Source organism: Mugil cephalus, chromosome 22 (genome assembly GCF_022458985.1).
Source record: "Mugil cephalus isolate CIBA_MC_2020 chromosome 22, CIBA_Mcephalus_1.1, whole genome shotgun sequence".
In the NCBI taxonomy this organism is placed as follows: domain Eukaryota; kingdom Metazoa; phylum Chordata; class Actinopteri; order Mugiliformes; family Mugilidae; genus Mugil; species Mugil cephalus.
Window position 1 is genome coordinate 8,064,039 of NC_061791.1, and position 17,324 is coordinate 8,081,362.

The following is a 17,324-nucleotide window of genomic DNA, read 5'->3' on the forward strand; positions in this document are numbered from 1 at the left end:
TTAATAGTATAGCAATATATATATATGAGTAAAGCCATTTATACTATCATAATATATATATTATATAAAATAGCATGGTACAGTGTAGTATAGAAAAGAAACGTATAGAATAGTATCTTATAGTTCTCAACTACATTAGTACCATTAAAGAGTATTGCATAGCATAGTATAATTAGCATATTGCTAACATACAACATACTGTATAATATCATATATATTTTATTGCATATTATTAGTTCTATCATTATAGCACAGTATAGTATTATTATTGTATAGTATGACTAACATTAGCATAAATAATATGTAATAATATTGCATAATTACTACAGCAGAACATGGTATACCATATGTATTAGCATACAACAGTTTTGTTTAGTAAAATACAATGTAGTGTGTTATATCGGACACTGTGTATTCATAAGGAAGGTTCAACTTTTAGATCTGCATTTTCTTTGCCAGGAATGAAACCTTGAAGTTTTGAAGTGTTATCCTACTTTTGTCAAACCGAGTCACAGAACGTAATTCTCCTCAAGTGGAATATTCTAACTACGACTGATATCTTTGTCACTTCTCACCATTTCTTTTCAAGCATTATTTCGGGATTGAAAATATAGATTAACTCTCTTTCCTTTCATTGTCGGGGCTCTTACAAATATCATGAAAAAAAAAAAATAATTCATAACACTGGGTACTTCAGCTTTGGCAAAATTGATAACGTGCTCCTGCATATCTGTGCCGTAACAGCTCTTTCCTCCCCAGACATAAATCTCAGATGCAAGTCTTTGTTACTCCCAGACAAATGTGGTCTCATTTCCATCTAGTCATAAGTGTTAGTTTGGAGGAGTTCTGCCAAGATGAAAGTGTGCAAAGGGAGATCTTTTTTTTTTTTTTTCAGACAGTGTGGTGCCTATTGTTCACATACTGTATACGGTTTAAACTTTCCTTAGCATGGACAATTTATAAAAGAAAATTACAACCAGCAGAGATGGACAGAAATACAGATGTCGCTGTAACATATAACCATTGTTGCACGTGCAGAAAAGCTGTGGCAGTCATGCGATCTTAACGCCGGACACACAAAACCAACGAGACGTCATCTGTTCCTCATATCAAACTCCTCACTTAGATGGTTTTGCATATCCTCGCCGTGCACGTAGTTGGATCTAATGTAATGTTAATGCACAGGAAGACAATGTGTTAGCCCGCGATGAGCTACAGTTGAGGTGCAGACTGCAATGTTAAGTAGGTTGAACCCCAGGGGCCCTAAAGACACTGTCTGGCTTCAAACTTCCAAAGAATTATGACAGGGTAGCAACATCTGCTGCCTCTGAGGAAGACAGACAGTGATGGATGGCCAGGTGTGGTGTGTGCATGTGCAGCTCGGCTTACACACACACACACACATACACATACACACATACAGTCCAGGAAGCATGCATACTGTATGTGCATATCCACATGCAGCGACAAGCCAACCGACTGAGGGAGTTAAATAAGCAATGCATACATCTGTGGTGACAGTTTCTATTTAGTGCAAGTCACTAACAAACATCATGCAAATGCATAAACATGTGTGTGCGTGTGTGTGTGTGTTGACGGTGTGCGGCACACGCTCACAAACTGTCAAAATCGCGGTAACTTGTTTGTGACGGCTCACTGTTTAATGTCTGTCAACAACTTCCATATGAATGAATTTCCAGTTGAATAAATAATCCCATCAGAAGAGATAAAGATTAATGATGCATTTATCATTCAGTGACAAGAACTCCACGCTGCACATGAAAGATCAGTATCGGGATGTCAATGGAAAATCCTATTTGATGAGATTACCGAGCAGGAGGAAATATAAAGCCACTTCATTGCCGAGGAAATTTATGCCGCCTTCGAGAAACAAGACACCCGACCCTTTGTGTAGGGACTCAAAAACGAGCGAATATCTCTATTACTCACGTAAGAGATATGTGTTGTATAAAAACAGACGTATTAAAGAGACGTTTTCTTTAAGACTATATTTATTATTATGCTTGACGATCAGTGCGTGTTACAGCTATTACATATCTAACAACTTTAACTCATCTTTAAAATAAAAATAATTATCTACAATTTGTTTACGTGTCTCCAGCCATGTTTGCATCTCCTCCCTCTCCGACTGCCTGGTTCGAGCTTGGTCTGGGTGAAAGAGCTGAGGTGGGTGGTGCAGGGGTCTGCCGCCCCGTTGGGATGGGGGGCAAGATGGGATTAACATCAGATCCTGGACGTCTATCAGAAGAGGGAGATGCAACTTTCCCTTTATGGGGGACGTCTGATGCTCGGCCTGATGCGGTTTGGTCTGAAAGGAGAATACATCACAAGGTAATGGTGGCCTTTTTTTTTTTCTTTATAAATAACAATGTACGAGTAGTCTGAGACGATAAGCAAATAATAACCTTTCGGTGTTTCCAAGGCGGAGATATCTAGAGGTTCCACTGGGCCACACAAGGCCCCGGCAGAACTGGGCACGGACAGAGCCGAGCTGGCACGAGAATCGTCTGAGCTGCTTGTGAAAAGGAGGAAAAAGAAAGAGGGGACGGATACAAAGAAAAAGCACAGACAGAAGGTGGGAGGGGGGGAGGATAGAGAGTCAGCGGAGAAGAGGGATTTCATGTAGTGGAGTATGTATTGTGGGCAGCAATACAAACAGAAGGAGAAGTGACAAAAGCGAGAAAAACATTTAAAAAAACAAAAAACAAAAGGAGAGCTTCTAAAACAATACTTTAGTAGAATGTGGTAGACATATACTGGTGGACATCTTGATCTTGTCCACAGTGTTTACGTGATACTATACCATCACACCACCGGATATTTGTGTAGGTTTACTGATGTCCATACTGCATATACCAATATATATATTAGTATTACTTTTCTTTATATAAACTACTGTAAAATACTTCGTAACTTGTTCCCTATTATGGTGTAACTTTGCATTACATTGTGTATGTACCTGTACTATATATAATAACAATAAAGTTGAATCTAATCTAATCTAATCTAATCTAATCTAATCTAATCTAATCTAATCTAATCTATAATGTAATGCAATCATAAACAAATACAGGTTTTTGTTTAGTTTACTTCTAGACTGTGTTACATTATAGGGCTAGAGACACACAAACACACACACTCACAAGGGTACTGAAAAACCTCATCGGGAAAAATGCAACACACTCCCATATGTGAGAGAGAGACACAGTGCTATTAAGAGCGGTGCCAACACGTAGACAGATGTCTGGGATGCTGAAGAGGTGAGTAACGCTTACTGTACACAATGGGGGCACGTATTACTCACCGCGATGACAGAACCAACAGATTTTCAACAAGTTGCGTTGTGAGGGACACGAGGCTGGAGGAGGCGATTTTTATGTTTGCGATTTTTATTGTTTGTTGCACGCGAGTGTACGCATAGAGTCGAAAAGCAGAAAGAAGCAATAAAGTCTGAATTTATGACTGGGTGTATTTGCGTGTGTGCGAGTGTGTCTGTGCATGTGTGCTCAGATTTGTCCCCACTGGCTTGTACCAGTAAAACCAGCTCCATAAAAGTGAACATATGCTGTAAAAAGACGTAAGGGAGTCAAGAACACTACTACAAAAGCAGCTTCCTGCTTGTAAATCTGCAGCTCATGATTGTCTTTAATGAAATGGCACCCTCTCACCTCCTCATAAATCAATAAGCTATGTTTTACGTCCATGAATCTGCTATTTTCACACACCGACATCTGGTCTTACTTGAGCACCTGTTTGTGTATATGAATCCGTGTGTGCATGTACCTGCTATCCTCATGAAAGTGTCTCTCAGGATCATTATTCGGCAGTGATGACGGGGCTGTTTGAGCAGAGCTGAGGACAATAAGACTAAATTCAATAATTCTTCTTCACTAGAATTAAAACGTGGAAAAACAAATTAATCTCACAATAACATGCTGTATAACCTCCTTGTTCTTGTATTTTCGTTGTTTAATATTTATTTATTTTTTTAATTTGGTGCAGTTGCAGATGGCGACAGGTGCATTTTAGAGCAAGCGTGTTGAGAGCGTAACAAAAAGAGCCCGTCCTATTACCAAACAGTTAGATTCAAATTATTTAGGCACCTGCCACTTCACCCTCAATGTCAAACAATAACTCAAACCATCCAAATGCAGTTTAGGACAAGTGCTGCAATTAAACCAATCGGGCCCAGCTGAGAGTGCTCACTTGAAATTAAGCACTGGAGCGCAGTGGAGCACTTATTTGTACCTTTTGAAGAGCTGGCTGTAGACCCCTGGGCTCTTCCCCACAATAGCTTCCCTCACGAGCTGCTCACGCCTCCTGATGGAAGCCAGCTCCTGAATAGAAAGGAGAATGACACTGAAGGCGAAGGAGAAAGGCGTTGCATCGTTCATGTTGCATATTCTGCATTTGCTTTGTTGGGACTAAACGTTTCATCAGACATGTTGTAACTCACAGTGTGGCTCTTCTGGGGGCTAAGCTCTGCTTGGATCCTGGTAATGTAGGATCTGTAGTAGGGGTCTGAGGGGTCCAGAGCCGTGACAGAGTGCGTCCCTGTTTCTGACCTCAACACGGGTGAAGGTGGCTTCTCCTCAGGAATGTGACCTGAGGCTGAGAGAGACAATGTTAATCAATAATGTGTCTCACGGTACCGTATTTAGCATAAAAATGACCACTTGAGGGTAACTTCAATGGTGAATCCAGATCTTCATGTTCAAATGCCAAACTTTACAGTTATATTAAGACTTAAAGGGCGTGGCCACTCTGAGTGACAGTGACAGCAGGTGGGTGCAGTGTTAGGGGGAGTCTGGAAAAGCACATCATTTTTTATTTTTTTTTTAACTTTGCAAAGCAACCAGTAAAGCCATTAAATAGCTGTTTTTTTTCATGCAACACGTGAATAAACTTTTAAAATTGGTGGAGTGCCCATTAAAATTAAAAACTGCTAGACACAACTGAGTGCACATCGCAGCCTGAGCCTTGCCTCACAGTTTTTTCGAGGCTTTGAGCCCGCTAATGATCCGAGCAAACAAACGAACACGTAGACACCTGTGGAGGTGTTGTCAGGGGACGCTCTGTTGTTGTTGTTGTTGTTGATGTTCTCCCCTTCGTCCTGCTCCTCCAGCAACAGGTACTCCTTCACAACCCGCCTCAGAGTCTGGAAGGCTTCCTCCCAGTCATCTACTCGCACACAAAGAAAAACCTAGTTGTGAACACGGCGAATGCATCTCCCATCAAACGGTAATGAATCAAAGATATGGGGATGATGACCTTAGTGTAATGAGGTGCTGGCTGGCAGTGCATAAAAGTGATGAGTGTCCCACTCTCCCTGTATGTTCAGCTCATTAAGAAAACAGCTAACATGTCTGAGTGCTATCATGAGGGAATGATAAACGCGGTTATTCTGCAGCTACGTTCTTTTAATGCATGATGTAATTGGACTGAAAGTGTAGTGTATGGATTTTAGAGAAGTGGGTTAATCCATCTGAAGCTACATCAATGCTATTTGGACTCCACTAGGCCGGGCTGATTTCTGGCTTTGTGAGGCACAACAGTGACAAACTGCCCGTGGAGAAACGGCTGTATTACCAACGTTAAACCTGAAGCGTGTAGAAAAAGTGTGCTCGTAGCTTCAAATGGATGCTTAGTGAAAATGAATTGTGAATATTTATAACAATTTGTGGTGCAATTATAAATTAATTGGCTAATTAGTGGAGTAATTCTGATTAACCGCTTGAGGGTATTAAATCCTTGTAATGCCATAATAAAAAATAATCCAGCTCCTTTCGGTACCGCAGGGGATAACGTTATCGAAGAATCCTGGATGCTGCCTGTTGGTGCGGGCGTAGAGGTCTATACGCGACACTGCGACGTCAGTCTGCGCTTGGGTGTACAGGCCGCGGCTTTTCAGGTGCCCGGTGTACTTCCCCACCTGGGTGGGGATGAGCAGGATGTACCGAGGTTCAAAGCAGCTCTTCTTCAGACTGAACACACCCTATAAGGAAGGACAGTGAAATGAAAACGCCGCAGCAAAATACAAAAATACAGATCCATCGACTTTTACTGACACTCACGCAGGAGCTTTCCATACAAATACCTCCAGCTCCATGTGCAGGCAACAAGCCAGTCCTTCTCTGGCCACGTCCTCCACGGCGTCTCTGGTGAGGCCGTACCTGTGACCCCCGTACTCCATGGTCTGGATAAACTCGCCCTAAATTGCAGTTATGAGGGGAAAGAACGAGCAAACGTTTTATTGCCCCACAATTCATCAAGTTATTACAGGAGCTGTGAGCTCTGCTTTTCACCACACGTTCACATCCAGCGTGTTCTGTCAGGATTAACAACCCGAGGTCATTTGACCACCTGTGAACTGAACTTCTGACCCGGTAGCCAGGGCAAATATCTCTTTGTTACTTCTCACACATGACCCCTGACCTATTGTCTGCCTTTTTTTTTTTTTGGTGCCCTTTTATTTGACTAATTCAGCAACATCAATAAAACTTGTAGTTTACATAATGTAATTTTTGACTTATTGTACAGAAATAAGCTTCTTTTGACTGAATTAATCCGTTAAAATTACAGCTTCACAGTTGCACAAATGCCTCTATTATATACCAGGTTATCAAATGTTTGGCTCGTGTGCCAAAAACCTCTGAAATCTGTAATTGGAAAGCATCTAAACACTCAATTACAAACACGATTTTTGTCATTTCATTTTACAAAACAGCCTTTCAGTCAGAAATTATACAGCGCACGCTGCAGCACAGAGAAGAGTATAATAACAACCACAGGCAGCTGATTGGGGTTAATTTTTTGTATAAGAACAGTCACAAGAGGGAGTTTCAAGAGGTTGAGGATGCACATGTTACCAGGAAGCACAGCTGATGATTGAAGAGGGCTGACACATGAAAGGTGAGCACATGGAGGGGAAGAGACGGAGAATGGGGTATTAATAAATCAAGCATCGTACAAAAGCAGAACGAAAGGTGGGGAAGAATGGACAAATCAAATGGGGGGGAGGAAAATACTGTAAAGTTAACCTCTGTTGGAGTAGACAAAGGCATCAATACCGGCATCAAAGCCCTTCCTGCGCAGTAAATCACTACGTGACACAGGCCTCGATAAATATTCCCCCACCATTCTTACGTAACAGACAGCTCGGAAAACAAATGTGTTCAAGACACAAGGAGCCACTTTTCTCCCCGAGAAAGCAGTACGCTCAGTTATCTTCAAAGCGCATGAGCTGTGGTTTGTGTAATGAATGGGAGGCCGTTGCGTGACGACTCCTTGGGGTGTTTTCGGTTCATTTTTGACCAGTGTTTGCATATTGATGGTTTCGGGTCCATTAACTTTCAGTGTTCTTGTCAGCTACCTCAGACTTATAGTCATTACTTTGAGTTCACGGCGTTTCATTGTATTTTACCCTGAAATTCACTTTAATTAATATTGCCATTATCTTTTTAAATAACCCCCATTCTACTAAAGGTATAGCTTTAAAACAAAATATCACCCGGCGTAAGTAAAATCATTACATTGAAGTAAAACTAATTATCTCCACTCCTCAACTCATTATGGCCAGTGAGTGAAGTGAATTTGAAACGTTTGAAGCAAGCGCACTCAAAAACCACTGTATGTTATAATTAATACATCTAAGAATGATTTGTGAGTTTTTCCAGCTATTTCGCCCAAACAACTAATGACTGAGGCAAATATTTTGCTCTGTGATGCAGAATAAAAGACACCTATTGTCAATTTAACTCACCATGTGAATCATGTTCTGAAAGTCTTCCTCACTGACAAAATGGTAATCAATTCCATTCTCTTCTCCATAGTAGGGCCCCCTTGTGGTGTGACTGGTCCTGTCAAAAAGAGCGGAACGTGTCATCATCTTGTTGCACTGTGCAAACCTCTACATATGTCTTTATTCGGTGCTTATATACCATATGTACTACATGTTAGAAATGTCACAGTTCTCTGCAAAATGCATTTTAAAGTTCAGCCAAAGCTACAGGGCATGAAGCAGTTTGACAGGCCGTCTTCCAGTGTAGCGTAGCATGAATCTCACCATTTGTGTTTCCCAGAGCAGCGTGTGAATATGCATTTGCCCGGGAACCGGGGAAAAAAAGCTCCTGAAATTTTAGTACTGACCCATGAGCAAAGTATTCGCTGAACTCCTGACACAGTCTGTGAGCCAGCTCTCTCTTCCCACAGCACTGAGGACCCGTCAGCACCAGCATCGGGTACGGAGAGTCTACGCTGGGCAGCGTGCTGATTGAACACACACATGAATGCAAATAGGTTTCTCATTAACTTTAGTTTTGCATCTACGTTCTCAGTTACTTTCCTTCCCATAAATGAGAGTAGCTCAAATATAAGAAACTACACCAAAGTCAAAACTCCATTGTTCGTAAAAGCCCCATCCACAGTAAAAATAAACCGGACCAATATGGATGTCCTCCTTCTAGTAAGTGTAGAGGAGAATGGTAAATTGACTGTAGCTGCAGCCTTTATTTGCTGATGATGGATGTTTTCAGAAAAGTGCTGATACATGAACTAATTTTTCTTCTTTCAGACTAGAGTAGATAATATGAACAGTACAGGAGCACTGCAGATAAATTGTTGCTCAAGTTTGAAAACAATTTTTTTTCTTCTACAATATGTATGATTATTTCCAAAGAGCTGGATTGTTTTGTATTAGCAGTCGATTTCCTACAAAAGTATACTGGTAATAGGTTTTAGACAATAAGCTGCATAATGTTACACAAACATTTTTTTGATATTAAACAACACCACACAATTCTACGAACCTATCATATAGGACCTGGGGCTGCATTAGCTGATACACGAGGTGGGTCATGTGATCCCTGGCCGCAACCACATCCAAAGGAGGGTCATACTTGTTTATTGATGACACCTAGGATTTAAAGTTTGCAATCACACATCACATTCACAATACAATGGTTGCATTAAGGCTGTGACGTTTATCTGATGAAACATGTTTGTGCTGTTAAATGAATCAGATATTAACTTTTATGTCTATTTGCACCTTTACTTCAGCAGTGACTTTCTCTTGGTCCAGCACAGTCAGATGCTGAAGGAGGAAGATGATCGCCAGTCTGTAATCAGGCTGCTCCTACACATTACAGTCACATAGCATGCACTGAGAGAGCATACGCCAAATGTAAAGTGTACACAAATCACTTTTAAGTTCAGAGAGGTGTTGGTGCTGTATAGAGTCAAACAAACGTTCTCATAGTTGTAAGGCTTGTAGATGATTATGGGTGTGGTTACCTGCACAGGGTTTCCCAGCAGATTAAGGTCCCTCAACAGGAGAAGATCATGAATGTGTTTGCACTCTTCAATTTTACTAATCTGGAACAAAGACACAAATCAGTATTGTGGAATAACATAATTTCTCTGGAAATCGAGACCCTTCAAAGTCAAAATAACTCCTTATTATTTTTTTTTTAGTCTAGTCCCGTTTCCAGCCAATTAGAAGACAAAATCTAAAATGTTTTTTCTCTCATAAATTAGAATTAGCTTTATGATTTAAACTGACATATACATGTCTACATATTTCACACTGTTTTCATCTGATCAGTACCAGGTTTCTCTCCAGGTCGATGGAGCCCAGTAGGTGGAGGTTTTGGAGGCCAGAGAGACTGGTAATGCGATTCAAAGACAAATCAAGAACCTGCAGCCTCTTCAAGTTCTCCAACCCTTCAATCCTCTCCAGCTGGTTCCCCCTCTGGACGCAGAGAGGAAAAGAGAGACACGTTTTAAGAGGGGAATGAATGACGTTCATGCATATGCATGCACGCAAGTGGCTCGAAGCTCAGAGATCTGCTTTGTATACAGTCAGCGACAGTCATTAATAAATATTAAGGACATGCCATGGTCGTTCCGTGGGGGTGCGTGAACTTTCTTTCCCATCAGCACTGCAGTGAGTGGCAGGCTCGCCTCTTTGCTAAATCCTGACTGGTGAGGACTGACAGCCAAACAGCTGGCTACCACTACGGCAGCACGCTAACTAACTAAAGAACAAGACCCGGGCTCTGCTCCCTTGTCAGGGTCCCCAGCCTGATTCTCACTCCACTCCACTGACAAAAGCTGTTATCTAGCTGTCTGGCCACACCTTGCTCCACTCTTGCCAAGCATGTTGCCTGGCAGAGGGCTGCTGTCAGTGGGGGTGGGTGACTGTGCTGGTCCCTTGAAGCCCGGGGTCGGCGCTGTGATGGGCTGGGAAACAACCTGGCTGACACCGCTGCGCTGTTTAGGGAGGCAGCGTGCAAGAAAAGAGGGGTCGGGTATGGGATTAGCTGGTTGCTGGATGGACAGGCTATGCGTGACCGTGTGTGTGTGTGTGCTTGCGTTTCCTGAATTTGATTCGGGTTCACTGAAAACACCAGCAGCTGGTGCCAAAGCGGAACTTTAGGGAGGGGCAGGTGCAGTCAGAATGATGGTTGCTGACGATGAGGAAGCGCTGATATAAGATAGGGCGTGTATATCCTCACACGTACACACACGTATAAGCAGAAAGAGGGTGAAAGAGTGAAAGAGAAAAGTCCTGCTGTCGGACCATATGGCGATATTCAAACAAGGGGCCAAGGTTTTAATGTGACCGAAAACAGAGACATAAAGGGAGGACAGAAGAGGGGGAAGAGACAGAATAAAATCAGGTGAGGTTGACCATACACAAGCAGATAGAATTCAAAAATACCTCCATCAACGTGATAGAAGAAAGCACAAGAGGGGAAACAATCTCCTGCTCATACATAAACAGAAGCACTGCCAACCACCAGGAAAGGCAAATGAAATTTCAGTTTATAATGTATGTCTGTAAGCCGGCGCTTGCACGAACTGTTTGCAGAGACGTCTGTATAAATTTGAACTGGTTTATCATATCTCTGACTGGAATAGAGAAGAACCTACGAGGCTGAGGTGTGTGAGAGGCAGACCGTCCACGCCGCTGATCCTCGAAATCTTGTTGTGCGCCAGGCTGAGATGAGTAAGCCTGCAACATTGCTCAAGACCAGTAATCTCACTTAAGCTGTTGTCTGAGTGCGGTGATGTTAAGGATAGTAAACAATACAGAAAAATACAGGTATACAAATATTTTTATGAGTGCTTAAGTGAAAGGCGAGGAGGCAAAGAGTTCTGCGTGCATGAATATAAATGTTTCTCAGAAAGGATACGGTCCAGATCCAGTTTGCAGAGTGATAAATACGCTGACAGATCCCTCATTTTTGTCATGCGGTTGTGGGAGAAATTGACCTCCTGAAAAAAAAAGAGAGAAAAGCACCGCACTCTGAAGACGAGTAAGGAAAATCTTCGCTACATCTCACTGAAGAAATTCTTCAACTAAGTCCACAGGGTGTGGGAGAGAACTTGCTAAAGTTCACTGTCATTCAAGGGCACTAAATGCCTCGTAAGCATATTCAAAGGGACTACAGATGGGCTATGGAAATCCAGACCCATCTTGAGGGAATAGCACGAGAGAGTGAAGCCCAAGCCACCAATCAAATGTTGTCTTATCCTGTCAGCTCAAGGTCCTGTGCTACCTCCAGGTTCTTCGGAGGCTGGAATTCAAAGAAGTTGGAGATTTCGTTGTGAGAGGCGTCCAGGATGGCAAGGTCGGGCATGTGGCTCACGCAGGACAGATCTAAAAGTTGTGAAAAGTTATGGTAGTTGATCAAAAAACAAAGACAGCGAGGGAAAGAAAATAAGTAATATATATGAATTAACATAACGTCTTCTGGCTATATGAATAACATCATGACCTCATGAATATTGCAAATCTATAACAGAATGCCTCTAATTCATCAGAGAGTAACAAAAAAGTCACCTTTAATTTTGTTGTGTGGTAGCTCCAGCTTTTGAAGATGGACGTATTTGGATAACACAGACACGTCACTGAGATTGTGACTCTAATGGAGAGAAAAATACAGACATGGTTCATTTGTCTTTCATCGTTTAACTGTCGAGCAAACCATCAATAACGTGACACAGAGTGAATATGAACAGTGACCCGTGGTTGAGCAAATGAACATGTTCTGATTCTGATTGAGAGTAGGAAATAAAGTTCTTCAAATCACATTGATTATTGATTATTACAACTCAAGACACAAGAAATGTGAACTTGAGTAGAAACATATGCTTTTTGCAAGACTTCAAATACCAAGAACATTTCAGATTAGAATATATACAATACAAGTAGCTCTATATTGAACTCAAGTGCAGTCTTAGTATAAATGCAATAAAAATCATTTATTAAAGCCGTCTGTGTAGGTATGTATCTCACTGGCAGAGAGAGACTGTGGTAAAAGTGCTGCAGCCCGGAGCCAAGGCATCCACGTCCGTACACACTGCTGGAGACCATGTCAGCCGTTAAAACACCATCCTTCTGTGAAGGGAATTAAATCAAATGTGGTATTTTATTAGAGCAGCGAATGAAGCATGTGCAGACCTGGATGGGTTAACGCTATAACAAAGCAGCTGCAGAATTTTATTGCGTATGCCATGAAGCCACCAGTGGTGGAAGATGCATTTACATACTTCAGCTGAGTAAGAGTACTAATATAAAACTGTGAAAGTAATCCAAGTAATGCATTCAGAATATTATTTACAGAAAGTATGTATTATTATAAATGTAGAGTTTAAGAAGAGGTCAGAAAATTGTTCAGTATTTTACTGTTATATAGAGTTTTGGATAGATGGTGTATATGGAGTATATGGTCAATTTAAATACTTAATTTTGTAGTATTGAAAAATTGAATACATCCTATTCTATTAAATCAACATATGTATGTAGTGTCTTGTGAGCGAATCTCTGAAATAGGCTTTTCATGAGCTCGTCTTTGAAACAGTGACATGTAGAGCTAATCCATGATTCAAAACTTTCCAAAGAAACGTGCTTTTGATGTGGCAGGAAGGGTGTCAACACTGAAATCTGAAAACTAACTAATAATTAAAGCTGACAGACAGCAAAAAAAATAGCATAATATTTACCTGAGATGTAGTGGAGAAGAAGTAATAGTCACAAAGCAAAACAAAGTAAAGTGCAAATATTTCAAATTTACAAGTATAAGCACAAAACTTGTTGAGCAAACTTGGATCCTTTCCACCAGTGGAGACTATTAAAAGCGTCACCAAGTGCCCACAGCTTCCTGAACCCATAAGCAAACATGCACACACATACATATATGCACTACACGAACACAAAGATTGTTTTTTTTTCCGGACAGGTAGGATATACAACTCTCTAATGGCTGCTTATGCAAATACAACGAATAATCAACTATTTGACCTTTCTGTGCAGTTTTACTCCCCCAGACCTCTTGAACAAGGTTACCTGCTTTACCTGTTGCATAATGGAATAAATACGGGAGTTTATTGAACATGCTCCAGACACTCGTCAGCATTTATTACACCAATTTCTCTTTGTTACGTATTCTAAATTAGCTTAAAATATTACATAAAAGCACGAAAACAATACAACGAGAGGAAGTGAAATTAAAGTTTGTTTCTAATGTGTTAGTTTTGGCTGCTAATAAATGCTACCCCACGCTTACCTCCATGTCCGTGTTTAGCTCACCGCAGCCCGGTGTCTCTGCTGGGGGACCCTTGGGTGGGGGATGTTGCTAGGCGACGCGGAAGCAAACTGTCGTTGACGCGTTGTTTCCTTCATTATTTCATGATAAAATAAAAACAGCAACAACAAAAAACAAACAAACAAGTCGACAAAATCCACTTATAAGCGGTCAAAAGTTTGGAGTTTACGGTTAAGAAAAAGTCAGCCTCACTAACTGCTGTCGCTTAGCAACGTTGTCAAAAAGCGAACGGCATTGTGGGGACTGTAGTTTGGTTTCAACCTAGCGTAAACGTCGTGTTATATATATATTTTTTTATTTATATTTTAGACGAAAACATATTCAATTTCTTGCACACCTAAGAGTGATGCTAATAAAATAAATCAATACGTTTTGGTGTAATTCTTATTCATGGTATTTGAAAAAAACCTTATTAATTGACCCTAATTAATAATGGAGTTTACTTTTCCCGTCTTATTTAGTTGTATTATTATTAACCTATTTAAAATTAAAACCAAATCTAGGTCTTAAAGTTTTTAGGTTAACATAAATAAAAATAAATACTAGCTGTTTTAGAAAATATACTAAAACACTAAAAGGATTGTGAACTATATAAAGGAAATCTCTGGTACTAATTTTGTCTGTTTTGAGAAAATAGACCACAACAAGTAAATGGTTCCACACAGCTTTGTATTTATATCCGTTATAAACTTATTTACATCCTGTGTTTGATATGATCATAAAAAACGCTTAAACTACACAAAATCATTAAAAAAAGAAGCAAATTCGCTCTGGAAATGAACAGCATGAAAAAATCCTAAAGATGTGATGAAAACAAATTAAAAAAGCAAACTACAATAACTCCGGTGCCGAGAAGAGTGCACCAGATGTGGATTCGTGCTTATAACAACATCACAAGCCTTCTGGTGATATATTATATGTCTGTGTTTATTTTTCTGTTTCCAATATGCTACACCGTAGCACTACGCGCTTAAAATCTTGTTACACAACACATCACACCTGTCAGACGAAGTGCATCGTCAAGTGTTGGTTTTGGATCGGGTTCTCGAATGATATGAGGAAGAAAACCGTCCCCACTGCAGATGGACATATCCCTGTGGAAAATAAGGCTGTTTTGCAACCATGCATGAAAAAAAAAACGCACAAAAGACAAAGGAGGCTGGAGGGACTTTTGCAGATTTTATTTTATTTTTTCTGAGACATGTAGTGTGTGCAATGACAAATCATGTGTGCTTAATTTAGAGTAGACAAATTTCAGAGCATTTATTAGACGGTTAAGAGCCAGCAGAATGAGTAGTACATCTGAACTTGTTCAAAACAGGTTGACGTGTTCAGTACATTCTCATGTGAAACTGTTATTTACTCCCACCAAATAGATGTGCAAAATAGACACACGTTGCAATGAAAAAGAAATACAAAAGCATTAAAGCTAGGACTTGTATATGAGCATGGCCGAGGACTCTTATGGGTATGTAAAGCGTGGAGTTGACATTGTATTAAAATTCCCCATGTATAACATTACAAAAGTAGCTCTGGAGTGAACAGATGAATGAGCAGATTTTTAGATTTTACACCAAGTGTACATTTCAGAGTGGTAGGCGAGCCACTCAGCAGCTCCACAGTTGTTTTCCCATCGATCGCTGCCTATGTGTCATTATGATGGATTGCTCCGTGGGCTTCAGGGAGCCCAGCGCCGGGCCCGCTGTATTGACAAGGCTCCCCCATTCCCCTCTCCTCCTCTCGTTAAGTACTTCTCTCCCAAGTTAATGAACGAAAAAACAAGCAGGGTTGCGGGGAGGGGAATGATTTGTGGCCGTCTCTCGTGTTTATAGTTCACTCTAAAAGACTCGGGCTGTGGGAACGAGATTCGGAATTGCACGGTTTCAATTTATAGAGCCGGCGCGATGGATTAAACGTATTCCCGCGCACGTGCTTTAACACAGAAAGCGCCGGTCACTTCTCCGCGGGAGGCTCGACTTGAAGCATAACGTTAGAACGCGATGCAAGTGAAATCGGCAGCATCTTCAGTTTTCGCGTCCAATTTGTGGGGAAAAAAATCCTCGAAAAGTTTACTTCCCGACAACTTTCGACAACAGTCGCGCGAGTTTAACGCTCAACCCGTAAGGAAAAAGGGCAGATTTTTTAACAACCGTAGTTATGATACAGTTCTCTGCGAGGGAAATCTTTGGGGAGCGACCCAAATTGGCAGCAGACGGAAGATGTGGCCTCATTCAGACAGTCTAATCTGGCATCTGTTATTGCAGACAGAATCAGTAGGCCCATGGGGACGCCAGGAGAGGAGACATAGAGGTGTAATTGAGAGCAGCAGTTTAGATCTAATAGGAAAATGAGATGAGATAGGGTCTAAGTTTGGGTGAGCGTCCGAGGCCGTCGCCATTTATGCAGCGCTGCGGCCGCGGTGAGAGTCGGACGCGCGAGCCGCATTTGTTACGTCTCTTAAAAAAGCGGATGTGGGTTATGACACGCATACGTGGATGAACAGGCTTTGCGAAGTTTTTGCGCAGCTTCTCACCTCCCTTCCCAATTAGAGTGAGTCAGCGGCGAATAAGCTGATACATAATCTACAGACAAAAGTATATATCTATGTCAGCCTCAGACTACGATGTGTTTCATCACACCGGGGAAGGTGAAATGGAGAAGACGGCTTCCGTTTTTCCAGATCTCACGTCTAAAGCAAACATCAATTTCAGTGTATTCTTACCAAATTTTCAAATGCCCCCCCTCCCCCCCACCGCTGCAAGACGTCCTCTTTTAGTCTTGCAAATCTGCCCCAATTATCTACACTGCTGGAGAAAGGTGTAGGAGGGAGGTTATTCTCTGGGAAAATGCTCCGTATTTCCCTTTCATTACACTGTGGTGATCTTCTTGTCCTTGGTGGCCTGCTTAATTGCAGCCTGCTCGCAGATGATCTCCTTCAGCCTCTGCAGCCGGGTGTTTTGAGTGCTCAGGTCGCCCACGCCCGTCTGACTGCGATGCAGCAGCGACAGCGCGTTGATGTACTCCAGCTCCGTGTAGCGGACCCCCTGATCCACCACCAGGTTCAGCAGCTCGTCCGCCGTGTTGTACAGCATCTCGTAGTACTGCCTGAAAGGAGGGAGAGGCGTTAGAGAATGGAGAATCAAAGGAAGGCGGAAAAAGACTTGTCGCACACTCGAGCGACGCTTTATATTCCTCGGTGTAGGATTAAAAAAAGAACGGCGGCGGCAATGAGAAAGCGCAAAATGTCGGGCTCGGTTTTCTTAAAAAGGACTTTAAGGGCCTTAGCCTGCTGCCGCTGGGACCTGAAGGCGGAAGGAAAACATCCACTAAAAACTACTGGGACAGTCCTAATGAAACACTGTTGACAAAAGAGGAAAGAAGTGTGTGTAGAATTAATAGGACTTTAACCTCATACCTCAATGGGCCGTTTGAGGAAAAAAAACAAACAAACAACAACAACAAAACATGAAGCGCACACCGATAAAGGTGGAGCACAAAGGGAGAGCGGAATAAAACACTTCCACCTGCTGACTAAACAACACACAGAAAGGTCAAATATAGCGAACAAAGCCGGGGAGACACAACGTGAGCTTCTCTTTTTGTGTGTCAGCACAGATAGTACAAGTCATTAGCATCAGTAGCTCACTAAGGAGACAACACTGGAGCATAAATACGGATTTTAGTAGGCATGGC

The 17,324-nt window shown here is 41.6% G+C and overlaps 2 protein-coding genes across 3 annotated transcripts in view; both read right to left on the reverse strand.

Moving 5' to 3' along the window:
* Positions 1-1,994: 1,994 nt before the first annotated feature.
* Positions 1,995-13,845, reverse strand: lrguk (leucine-rich repeats and guanylate kinase domain containing). Of its 2 annotated transcripts, XM_047575530.1 has the most exons (20): positions 13,593-13,845; positions 12,323-12,424; positions 11,867-11,948; positions 11,583-11,683; positions 11,217-11,298; positions 10,954-11,078; positions 9,626-9,769; positions 9,313-9,393; positions 9,068-9,154; positions 8,829-8,935; positions 8,170-8,289; positions 7,784-7,880; positions 6,119-6,232; positions 5,815-6,016; positions 5,071-5,202; positions 4,478-4,632; positions 4,270-4,358; positions 3,805-3,873; positions 2,427-2,533; positions 1,995-2,329 (listed from the first exon to the last, which is right to left on the reverse strand). In XM_047575530.1, the coding sequence occupies exons 1-20, from the start codon at positions 13,596-13,598 to the stop codon at positions 2,109-2,111; spliced, it is 2,223 nt and encodes a 740-aa protein (XP_047431486.1). In that variant the 5' UTR covers positions 13,599-13,845; the 3' UTR covers positions 1,995-2,108. The 2 variants fall into 2 exon arrangements, with proteins under 2 accessions (XP_047431486.1, XP_047431488.1); XM_047575532.1 differs by lacking the exon at positions 9,626-9,769.
* Positions 13,846-14,797: 952 nt separating this feature from the next.
* The window catches only part of exoc4 (exocyst complex component 4), a 112,515-nt gene continuing 109,988 nt past the window's right edge, over positions 14,798-17,324 (reverse strand). The window contains exon 20 of the mRNA XM_047575100.1: positions 14,798-16,736. Coding sequence (XP_047431056.1) covers positions 16,499-16,736 — 238 coding nt within the window. The 3' untranslated portion in view covers positions 14,798-16,498. The remainder of the gene's footprint in view (positions 16,737-17,324) is intronic.